The sequence below is a fragment of the Electrophorus electricus genome, chromosome 16 (genome assembly GCF_041902795.1).
Source record: "Electrophorus electricus isolate QZ-2024a chromosome 16, ASM4190279v1, whole genome shotgun sequence".
NCBI classification, from domain to species: domain Eukaryota; kingdom Metazoa; phylum Chordata; class Actinopteri; order Gymnotiformes; family Gymnotidae; genus Electrophorus; species Electrophorus electricus.
The window spans coordinates 6165762-6177799 of NC_137512.1; the positions used below are offsets into that span (position 1 = coordinate 6165762).

General features: G+C 40.0%; 2 protein-coding genes across 2 annotated transcripts; one reads left to right on the forward strand and one right to left on the reverse strand.

The window, feature by feature from the left end:
- Nucleotides 1-1428: 1428 nt before the first annotated feature.
- On the forward strand, nucleotides 1429-9886 carry cab39l1 (calcium binding protein 39, like 1). The gene is made up of 9 exons (XM_027013036.3): nucleotides 1429-1680; nucleotides 4157-4322; nucleotides 4529-4693; nucleotides 5018-5136; nucleotides 5823-5991; nucleotides 6185-6244; nucleotides 6384-6449; nucleotides 6904-7047; nucleotides 7298-9886. Exons 2-9 carry the CDS (start codon nucleotides 4206-4208, stop codon nucleotides 7487-7489), a joined length of 1032 nt encoding a protein of 343 aa, XP_026868837.1. The 5' UTR covers nucleotides 1429-1680; nucleotides 4157-4205; the 3' UTR covers nucleotides 7490-9886.
- A 112-nt stretch (nucleotides 9887-9998) lies between these two features.
- ccdc160 (coiled-coil domain containing 160) lies at nucleotides 9999-11616 on the reverse strand. The gene is given in 1 exon segment (XM_081699213.1): nucleotides 9999-11616. A coding segment is annotated over 1 exon segment (1002 nt). The 5' UTR covers nucleotides 11178-11616; the 3' UTR covers nucleotides 9999-10175.
- Nucleotides 11617-12038: the final 422 nt, after the last annotated feature.

Sequence of the window (12038 nt, forward strand, 5' to 3'; positions counted from 1 at the left end):
CACACACACACACACATATATATATATATATATATATATATATATATATATATATATATATATATATATATATATATATATATAATGTATTTGATTTTATATGACACCGAAAAAAGAAACCATTAACTGAACAGAAGGATATAGAAACTGTCTTTGGTCCCTGGCTAAAACCATTAGTTTGCACTGAAATTTAACAGAACATTTATAAACCAATGTGGTGCCACTAACATGGTTTGATTATGCCAAGATTTAATCTTTGTGTTGGTATCTCAGTATAATTTTTACGGTTGCTGACTAGTGTTCAAATGTTATGGTATTCAAATAGATGCAAGGCACACTGTGGCGCTGCCTCACTCACTCACATTTAGCGAGTTGAATATTACCCACAAACTGAGCTATTAGCACCTTAATTTAAGGGAGGAAGTTAGCCTGAACAACCCACCAGCAGAAAGCTTCAATGTGCCTGGAAGACATGTTCTCTTTACCATTTCATGAAGTCAGCCAAAGAACAGGTATTAAGTGTCTCCTATCCCAGGAATATCCCAGGAAGATTTTTTACATAATTTAATTAATGGTCTTAGTTATTTGTAAGCTTTGAACTGTAGAATCACTTAACAGATGTTAAAGCTATCCAAACATATTTTTAATTCCATTGGCATACCTTTTTGGGATAAGATGCAGTTATTTAAAATAGCTGATTTATTTTATTTCATTGCCTGCAACAAGAATCATAATCTAAGTATTCCTTCCTTTTGCAGATGCCTTATATGGTCTTGTATCCTGGTGAGTATCTTTTTTTTTCTGGGGATAGGAGCTGGTTCATGCCTCAGTCAACGAGTGACTGAGGTGCAACTAATAACAAAGTCAGAAGAATCCATAGTACAAATCCAAAATTGGTTTATGTCTACTTGTCTCTACACAATGCACTGTATTAAAAAAAAATATTTATATTTTTATTATATTTATAATATATTGGAATGTTAACAAAATGAATGTCCTTTCTTATGACAGTATATTAGGGTAATATATGATAACTGAAAATACCTCATTTAGAAATCACAACATACAGAACACGTTTTCACAAGAAGTTCAGCGTCAATAACAGCATTAACATAAAGTGTTAGTGGGATATATGGGCTATATCTGAAGTCAGAAGAAAGGGTCACATTTTGTTATTGCCAATGATGTAGACTGTCTGCCAGATTTTTCAATAAATCTGCTTGAATTAGAATAATTATAAACCACGAACATAAATCGAAGAGGGCGTTTGCTTCCAGTAGACGCTACTATTGGTGATGTCGGCCGTGAAAGGAGGGCGGTTTCTATTGGCCAGAGCTGATGTCGGTCGTGAAAGGACGGCGGTTTCTATTGGCTAGAGCTCATGTCGGTCGTGAAAGGAGGGCGGTTCCCTAAAAACACTCGCCAACTTCCCTGACATAACTAGGTTAGCTTAGCATATAGCTGGTCTTCGTCAGTGAATGGGTGTTATAAGGAGCAAGGAAAACCAGCTAACTGCAGTTTTAAAAAACATATTTAAGGGCGAATAACATGTACGCCACAGTCTGAATAATGTTTTAGCGTGTGGTGGTACTTATAACTAGTTTATTCGATTGATCTAGCTAGGTTAGCTAACTTGGTCTGAGTGGTTTTCCAGCGTCGACGTTTAAATTGGTGAATGCGGTGAGTATCCAACTCCCATCTTATTTCATCTCGATATCCAAACCAGCTACCTAACCTCAACTAGATCATATTAACAGCCGTCCTAGTAGACAAAGTAACTAGTAAACCCCTGACTTGTCTAGGTGTCTCGTCGTGTCTGCCATTTTCTACGATTCCTCCTAAACCCGCTTTTCAGTTCAAAGTTGCCTGGCTAGTGGTGTCATTTTCAGGGTTTTGGGACCGATGGCTACATTAACATTACATCTGCGTTGCTGTTTAGTTTGCCCGTCTAGTTGCATCAGTATTTAGAAATCCAGCAGTGGACTTGCTATAGCAAAGCTGTCACTTGGGAGAAAGTTCCGTGCGTGCTGTGCGGTGCTGGTTGCTCTCACTGGAAGAGAGGAAACCATCTAAACGTAACCTAAGTAATCAGAGATCGTAGCCTGTTGCTCAGCATATAGGTTAAATAGCTACTAACATGTCTAAATATCGGATTACTGGTTTACCTACCTCAGCCCGCTTTCTATATTCTTATTTATGACTCGCTAACTAGATTACATTGGTAATCATACTGCTGAATCTAGACAGGAAATCGACTTGCCTTGGTTTGCTATCCTAGCTAGCAAACTAGCTGTATTTCCATGAATTGCTGGCTCTTACCACTTTAAATTAGTTGAACACATAGCTAATTGACATTTCGAAGTGTGTGACGTCTATAAAAATCAGTAGCTAACTAGGTAGCTTTTTGAGAAATGTTGATCGGTGTCTGCTGGCTTTTTCAGTCTAACTGGGTGGTGGCAGATATCTTGATCAGACATCAGTTTCCTTCTTTAACAGCTGTCTAGTTCAGGTGGAGAGGCAAGTCGTGCTTGCTTGCTTGATTTATTACTGCTCAGACTTGCTTGAGTTTGTAGTTTATTGTATTCGTAGTCAAAGTTGTTCACATATTACCTGCCCAAGCTCACAAAAGAATGCCATGTGAAAAGTAGGAATTTAAAAAGATCACGTTCAATTCAGAGTCAAACATTCATACTGCGTATATGTTCTTTACTTCTAATAGCTACTTAAGTATGCACGTGGGATGTTTCTGGTTATCTATGCCATACTTTTAAGACTGTTTGTTTAACTTTTTTAAATTAAAGGAATAGGAAAGCTGAATAATGACAGAATAAAGGCCAAACATTTTAGTTCATCCCCATTTCATGCTTAACATGTCTTGGCAAGTAGTCTGTAAATTAGCATAAATACTGTAGCTCAGTTTCAGGCTGTCCCCCAGTAGGCTGAATCAGTGTGTCATTAATAGACGACACAGAATTACAGTTGTTTTGATGCTGTTAGTCCCATACTAGAAAAATAGCCTGGTGAGATAATGCTTGGCACCATGCAATCCAAATAAAGACCCATGCAGGATGGTAAATTCAAGCACTTGCAAGAGAATAAGACATTTGTTAGATTTACTTAGACTCTTAACATAGTATATGGCATGTAAAAACAAACTAGATTTTGAAAGGACTGTATGTCTAAGAATTAATCCTGAACAGTAACCTTACATGATAGTGTTTATATATTCTGGCATTCTTGTTTGCCTTTCATTAAAACAAACAATAAGGAACCATATGAACATTCATTATGTTCAGTCCTATTTGAATTTGCTCGGCATCCGCATTGTTGGAGTTTAAGTAAGTGATTGTATGGACATTCTGTGTTTTGTTTTGTTTTTTGTTTGTTTGTTTGTTTGTTTTTTTAAACTGCAAAAATTTGGAAGAATTTTGAAGTAATTTAGATCATAGTGCCAAAATAAATTTTAAAAAATTGTCACACTGGTTGAGTATACTTTGCCCAAGGCAAGCTCCTACATGTTGATGTGCCTTGGTAGATTTCAGTGTTTAGTTTTTGAAAAAGTAGTCATCAATAATGAATGTCAACAAATGCCTAACTTCTTTGTGCATTTACCAATTAATTGAATATGGACACAGTGTTTTGTATGTACCATTGTTCTATATTACTTGTGAGATTTGGTTAATGCCATTTTGAAACTGAGCTTGGTATCTAGCCCTATTATGTAGTGAAGTTACAATTTCTGAGATAATAAATAATAGGACCGCAACTTAATAGTGGGTGAAGGATCAAATAGTGTTGCATATTTTTGAGTGCGGTTTATACTCTCTTCAAACTGGGTACATTTGGTATGGTTTAAGAGTTGGGCTATAGTTTGGTTTAAGAGTTGGGCTATAGTTTGCTCAGTAAATGAAGTATTGTCCTGCATTTCCCGTATGAATTGCAGGTTAAGAATGCTGATGTCAGATCTGAGAGTTCCTTCCTATGTGTATTTTAGTGGGATTTGAAAGGTGAAAACTGACTTTACTTCATGAGTGGGGGGAAAAAGACGTTTGACACCCATGACCCCACTGTTTATTTTATTATTGGCCTGAATAGACTAGTTATTTGGTATTTATACCTGTGTAAGATTGGGGTTTTGTTCCTTTATCTTTGGAAGGTGGAAGGTTTCTCACTTCATATAAAACCAGCCACACCATCTAAACACCATGCCATTCCCCTTTGGGAAGTCTCAGAAGAACCCAGCAGAGATTGTAAAGAACCTCAAGGAGAATGTGGCATGCTTGGAGAAACTGGAGGCATCTGACAACAAGAAATGTGAAAAGGTCAGCAGTGAAATTTGACACCTCACAGGACCTTTTATTTGGAATAAAACGGCCGTGTTGCATTTGACATCCGGCAGCTGAGTGCATTGTCGTTACTGTGTTTTAGAGCAAGAGCAGTATTGGGTGAATTCAGTTTTTCCTCTTTTAAATTTGAACTTGGAGCATGGCAGCGGAGAGGGGAAAAATTGGACTGATTTTTCTAACAGGTTGCAGAGGAGGTGTCAAAGAATCTAGCATCGCTGAAAGAAGTCCTGTGTGGCACCGGCGACAAAGAACCTCAAACGGAAGCAGTGGCCCAGCTGGCCCAGGAGCTGTACAATACCAACCTCCTCATTACTCTCATAGCCAACCTGCAAAGGATTGACTTTGAGGTGAATGTCATTCATATTGAAGTCATGTGTTTGCATTTAGATTTGGTGTTTGCACAGTAGATTTGATGATGTCCAGGAGAGTAGTATGCAATGTGATTGGCTAAGATATTGGTCAAAACCTGAGCTTTATTGATTTATTTTTGTCTATTCAGGTTTGCTAACAAAGTTTGCCAATCCTGTGAAATGTATGTTGCTGCCTTAAATACAGTTTTGAGTAGACCATCTCTGTGTGGCTTTCAAGATATTGTTCTGCATTGCTTGTGATTAAAGTTTAAACTCGCTTGCTACTCATGTGCTGAATGTGTCTGATTTTGATCCTTAAAGGGAAAGAAGGATGTGGTGCAGTTGTTCAGCAACATAGTTCGTCGTCAGATTGGCACCCGCACTCCCACTGTTGAGTACATTTCCTCCCACTCCCAGATCCTCTTCATGCTGCTAAAAGGGTACGTTTTCCAGGCCCTGGGGACCAGCCATGCATCAGCATTTTCTAAAAAGCATTGATTAGCCTGTCAGTTGTAGCTGACGTTGCTGATGCATTATGGGTGGGTATTTTAGAGCTATAATTGTCTTCATTGCCTGTCCTGTTATCAGAGCTGCAAGCAATGTTTTTTAGGGCAAATGTGCATGAACAAATTGAACATCACTGCATCATTGCTTGGTTGTGCAAGTTTTCCATGAATCTGTTACACCGAAACATGTATAATTTGGCTCTTGGCTAAGTAGGTTTGTCCTGTGGTTGGTATCAGAGTTCAATTCCCAGTGTAGCAAGTGTCATTTGTGGCTGGAAGTCCATGAGTGTACAATCACCTGTGGTTTCACTGTGCATCACTGGTTGGAAAGGATGGCTAAACTGTATGTTATAGTACTAACATCCGCGACCTAAGAGATGCCCGCTATTGGTTATCATTACTCTGAATGGTCAGGGACAGAAGGATTTAGCTATGTTATTGGCTGTGTTTTATGGAGGAGCCATGTTGACCCTCCCCATCCCAGCTCTGCTGCTATTGTATGATCTACAATGATCTAGGGATCTAGATGCTGGGTGGGAGTTGTATGTTTTTATCTGGGGAAGAAATTTAAAAGGGGTGTTGTCGAGTGTTGACCTTGGTGTTTCCTCTGTTAACTGCAGTTATGAGACTGCAGATGTGGCTCTGAACTGTGGCATGATGCTGAGAGAGTGCCTCCGTCATGAACCCTTGGCCCGAACCGTCTTGTTCTCTGAGGACTTCTACTGCTTTTTCCGTTATGTGGAACTGTCTACCTTTGACATTGCCTCAGATGCCTTTGCTTCATTTAAGGTGAGCCAAGCTATTTGAGTTTACCTTTTTAAGACACTATATCCTGTATGTAATTTTGACGTCTTAAGCAAACCTATGATTATCATATTACTTGTTACTTTACTTGAAACTTATAAAAGTGTTGTTTCTAAAACTTACTTTCAGTTGGATTTGATTTGAGTAGACACATTTACTACATCATTTTTATTTGCAGGATCTTCTAACAAGACACAAGATCATGTGTGCGGATTTCTTAGAGACAAATTATGACAGAGTAAGTGTTGAGCGCCAGAGTACTTCTTACAATAATATTAGTAGAAAGTGCTATTTAAAGGTGGTGGATCAATTTTGTTAAAGTTCCTGGGAAGAAGCAGTATATGTCTGGTAAAAGTGGTCTTTCATTAATTTTTCAGGTGTTTACAGAGTATGAAAAGCTGCTGCATTCTGATAATTACGTCACCAAACGTCAGTCCCTGAAGGTGAGGAGCTTTGCTTTTAACACAGGTTGTCACATGTTGATTGCGATGTGTCAGGGCAGATGTTCACAGGTAACGGAGTTGTAGTGCAGCCTTGGCTCATGTGTTTTTCCTTGTTTTGTAACTGCCACACCCACCTTGTAAAGGAATGTCTTGCTTCTGCCCTGTCCCTTAGCTTTACAGCAGTTTAAAAATGTTTAAAACACATAATGCAGACACACGTGTTACAGGAATTTGATTAGATCGTGTGGCTATATTCATGAAGATGGTTCTTGCTGTAGCGATGACCTCTCCCTGATAGGCCAGTTCCAACAGCGAGAGACAGCACCTAAACGTCGTTGGCTGTGCTGACTCAGTTTATTTTGGAACACGGGGTAAAATGGCCAGTCCATTCCTATCTGAAGGACATGTGACGTAATACTGTGATGATTTAATACTGCCATAATCTCACTTGTAGCTGTTGGGGGAACTCCTGCTGGACCGACACAACTTCACCGTCATGACCAAGTACATCAGTCGAGCTGAAAACCTAAAGCTGATGATGAACCTGTTGAGGGACAACAGCCGTAACATCCAGTTTGAAGCCTTCCACGTTTTTAAGGTAATGCACGCAAGCTTGCGCAGGACTGAATGTCAGGTATTCTGACTTGAGGCATAGTTTGTCCCCTTTGTTCTGCTGTTTTTCACGTCTCTGCCCTGATGAGTTTAAAACTAATTTCTCCCCATCACGGTTTTGACCTACACCATTAGGAGGAAACTTCCGGTGGTTGGCCTGTTCCGCAACATAACTGCCACCAAGTTGCCTCAGCTGACGTGTAAAGTGTAGCAAGCTGTCTCCCGTGTGCTCTCAGGTGTTTGTGGCAAACCCGAATAAGACGCAGCCCGTGCTGGACATCCTCCTGAAAAACCAGTCAAAGCTGGTGGACTTCCTGAGCCACTTCCAGACCGACCGCTCAGAGGATGAGCAGTTCTGCGACGAAAAGAACTATCTCATGAAGCAGATACGCGACCTCAAGAGGCCCGCCCCGCCGGAAGAGGTGTGAGGCGGGAGAAAGAGGGGGATGGAGTGTGTGTCAGAGCAGAGGTGTGCTTCATGTGAATGAGGGAGGGGAGTGAAGGGAATGACGAAGAAAGGCCGGTCTCGCTGAGACTCCGGTTCTTTGCATCTGACCGCTGAAATGGGTAATGAAATGTTGTAGTTAATGTGTCTTTCCCTTTGATTGGGGACAATGGGGATTTTTCTTGTTAGAAAGGCAAGTAGGATGCAAAGCTTCCTCCCCAAGAGAAAACATTAGAAGTATACATGGGTTGTTTTGAGACCATTGACTGTCTGTGCGACTTCTATCTGTGACCATTTGATTTAACCTTAGTAAGATTTGTGGTAGTTATTGGTAGTGGCATAGGAAAAAAAATTCCTTTGGGTTTCTAAAGGTGGTTTTCACCTTTATTAAAGCAAGGAACAATTTGTTAGATGATTTATGCCTTTTTTGGTCAGCATGAACTTTTTCAAATCTTGGATAGGCCTGTGATGCCTACAAACATAGAAAGCAAAGGTTTCCAAAGATCTGGAAGCAAACGTATCTCAAAGTTATGTCATAACTTTAGAAAATGAAATATTCACTTTTTAAGCCAGCACTGTAGTACACCGTAAACCAAAGCCCATTCTCTCCAAATGGTAACTGTATGTTTCATAATCAAAACTTGGTGTTTTAAAAATGACATGCAGAAGAGAATTTCCAGCAAGACTGCCAAATTATCTAGGACTAACATGCTTTACTTGTGTCTGAGAGTCTGAGACACCAGTTTCACTTTGAGGTCACGTATCTGTCTCTTTTCTGGCATTGTACTCAATTTTTATGCTGACTGACTGCATTATTTAAATACCTTGATGGTTTGTTCCTGGTTTCTTATTGATACTTTCGCATATTCTGACTTCTCTTTGGTTAGCCCATTATTTTTAATGTTTGGGGGAACTCTTTTAAAAACACACACACACATATCTAATATATTTATTAGCTGTGCAACTAATTCCAGGTTTGTAGACTTCACTGATTTAGAAATACATGGTACGCATAGAACATTAATTGATCATTCTCTACTCCCACTGTAATACTGTAAGAATGATGAGGTCAGAATGCAGATTTTGATGCTCTGTAGATGCTACCTTTTATTGCGCCTTAAATGAGAACATATACGGGCGATGAAGCCATTAACTGATAGTTATGACAGGAGAGACCATTTGAATACCATTTTTCATGTTATCTGCACTGTCAAACTTGAATGAGCCAAAACTGTGGTAACACTTGTTCGATCGCATGTCTGGTTTGCATTTGTCTGCACCTCTTGGTGGCTAAAAAGTCTTTTTGAATGAAAATGCAGAACAGGATTCTACTGAAAAACCTGTATAGAGTTAGCTAGTTTACCCTTACGCTGAACGTATGTATTCTTTGCACAAATTCTTCTCTCATATACCTCATAGGATTTGAGTTGCTTAAGTGCTGTGTATTTTTTTTTTTTCTTTATCCAAGCAAGTTGTCGTCATATTACTGTGGTTATAGGGTAGTAGTCTAACTTATGCAAACAAATGTAAGACCTTATAACAACAGGAGTTGCGGCCTTCAATCGCTGAACAGGATATGCAAGGGAAAACCTGAACTGTTATGTTGGCGCATCTGGTATGCAACTTGTGAAACCCCTCTGTATGAATGTGCCAGTTTGATCCTCTAGGTTTCAAACAAGAGGTTCAAAAAGTCAGTGAGTCACGTGTAGTATAATGAAGCAGAAGCAAGCAGATATAAATGAGTGAGGACACAGTATTTAACAACTATTTCTGATATGTATTGAATGAGAACTCGGGTGTTGTACATACAAATGTGATAACTTCATACAGAAATGTCAGGTTTTGAAACAGGTATGAGTACAATATGCATAAAATGCCTTCTGTTGCCTTCAAAAAATATATCCAAGTATGACAGTGAACATCTGGCATACTTTAAATTCCAGATGGTCTAGAAAGACATGCTTCTTTATGACAATATGTCCCAAATATCTGTCAGATCTTAACATTTTAAACTAAGTTAAAAGCAGGGTCAGTGATGGAAAGGTGGATTTATTTCTTCAATTGTACAATTTCCTCAGAAGGTGGTGATTTGTTTTAAAAAGTTCCAGCCTTCAATAAGTGATGTGTTGCTGTGGATGAAAGTGGTTAGAAATAACATGACAAATTCTAAGTTATTGCCTGGGTGGTCTTCAGGGTTGGTCTGAAAATGTATGCTTTGCTCAGTTATTATTATTATTATTATTATTTTAATTATTATTGTTACTTTTTCTTTATTTTTCCTGTTTTCTGTTGTATTTTCCGCCATGGGAGAGGAATATATATGTACATGAGTTTTATTTTAAGAAAATAAAAATTCCAATATAACTGCACACTTAACACCTGTGTGCTTTTGTGGGTGCCCATTTTGAAAGCTGCTTTAGAAGACAGTGATTTAATACTTTAACGGTGAGATGTAGGATTTGTGTTTTAAAACTGGACATTCATTTCCAACAGTCCAGGAGATATGGAGTATATTAAACGTCAATTTTACAAAAACCTCTATAACACATGTTTGTTCCCCACTTCCCAAACATCAGGTATGATTCTGGCCTGTACACTGACTCAGTTTTTCATTCCTATATGGCAAAACCACCGAGAGCTGTAAGCCTAATTTACTTTTCAGCTTCATTTCAGTGATTGTGTCTTAAGACAATGTATGTTGGATTTTCCTGTACTTCGCCACGTTGCAGTTTACCGAGGTGCCGACGCAGGACCTCCAGAGCTGTGCGACTACGCCAATGGTCCTCCTTCTCCTCCCTCAGCGCAGCGCCAGCCTCCTCCACCTGTCGCTGCAGGCTGGCCACAACTGCTTCGTACTCTACCCCGACGGCCCGCGCCTCCGCCCTCCTCTGCTCCTGTGCTCGCTCCAGCTGCCGGGACTAGTCTGACCGCTCCTGTTTGATCTGATGATACTGCTCCATGGCCTCTCTCAGGTTAGCCCTCAGCTGCCTCACCTCCTCAGCCTGTTGCGAGCTCTGCCTGGTGAGCTCCTGCAGTTGAATGTTTATGCTGTGAACCTCCACCTTCAGGGCTCTCCCAGCCAGGGAGTGACGTGCTGCCTCTTCTCTAGCCTGCTTCAGCTGCCCCTCGCGATCCTCCAGCAGCACCAGCAGTCGCCTCATCGTCTCCCGCTCGCTGTTCAGTTGCTCCCCAGAACTTCTGAGCCGCTCTCTCAGCCTCCACCGGTCTCTCTCTATCTCACTCAGGACCATCCGTAATTGAGAGATGTCCTCTTTGTTCCAGATGCATCTGTCTACGTCACTGTCTTTCCCCTTGCAGTCTGGATTTATTATTTCGTGTGAATCTTTATGCTGTACATCGGCTCCTGGCCTCTGACTGTCTACGAGTTGCTCGTCTATGATTCTTTTAGCTGGATTCCTTCTCATCTCCGCCTCTCTTTGTTGTACCTCTTTTAAAGCAGTAAAGCAGACCCGCCTACTTGATTCAGTGTCCTCACAAGGCTGATTTGAAGACATAAACGTTGTTGAACTGATTCGTGGTTTGTCGGTGTAGTTATGTGTTCCCTTTAGCAGGTCTTGGACCGTGAAGTAAGGCGGAAACAGCGTCTCTATCCAGTGACGACTGGTGTCCAGTTCTTCAGACGGTTCCGCGGTTCTGTCTGTCATCTCCATTCTTTATACACTAATTATAAAGCTCGTTCTGATACAAAAAGCGGATCAACGGAGAAGAAAAAGACTAATGTTACACGAATGAGAAACGAGCTTTTTAAAAGATACCTTGTTTATAATAGGGTAACTAGCCTTTTGTGGTCGCTAATTTAGCCAACGTTGTAATGTATGTCGCTAACAGATCCTACTACAGCGACTAGAAGGCAAAACGAAGCTAAACTTGTTTGTAACCTATTAATAATTCAATACACAAAATGAACAAATGCCTATCACTTTGTGCTGCCTTTCCTGTAAATTGTATACAAAACCTGAGCTACATGGCCAAGTCTGTAGGGCAGCGATTGGAAGTGTCGGTCGCGTTGTTCTCCGTGTTGAAGATGCACTAGCGCACACTGGCGGCGCCTCATGGGAATTACTTAATCCGAAGAAATTAAGGCGGAATCTCAGTCCAGAAACGTCATGCAGTTCCTGTTTTCTCTGCTATAAGGAACCTGACTCGGCACTTGCTTGGTAATACTCTCATAAATCAAATCAGATAGTTAAAATACGAAAAACACAAGTGAAGAAAATGGCCTACATGATTTAATACTTTTGCACATGCTATACTATCACATTTTGTGGTAACGGTATATTGAATGTCGGGCCTGTAGGTCCGCGATAGGCATGTGAATAAAATATATTATAAATGGGCTACTTTTGCTCCCAATGTTAAAAAAAATAAACATTTGCATAATAGCGTATTTCTGGCACGCAAACATTAAACTATATTAAAAGTATTTAAAGTTCTGGAGATAAATGAGAGAGACAAATTGGAACCTTAACAGGTGTTCTGGGAATTCTTAGACATTGCTTTCATTTGTTGTA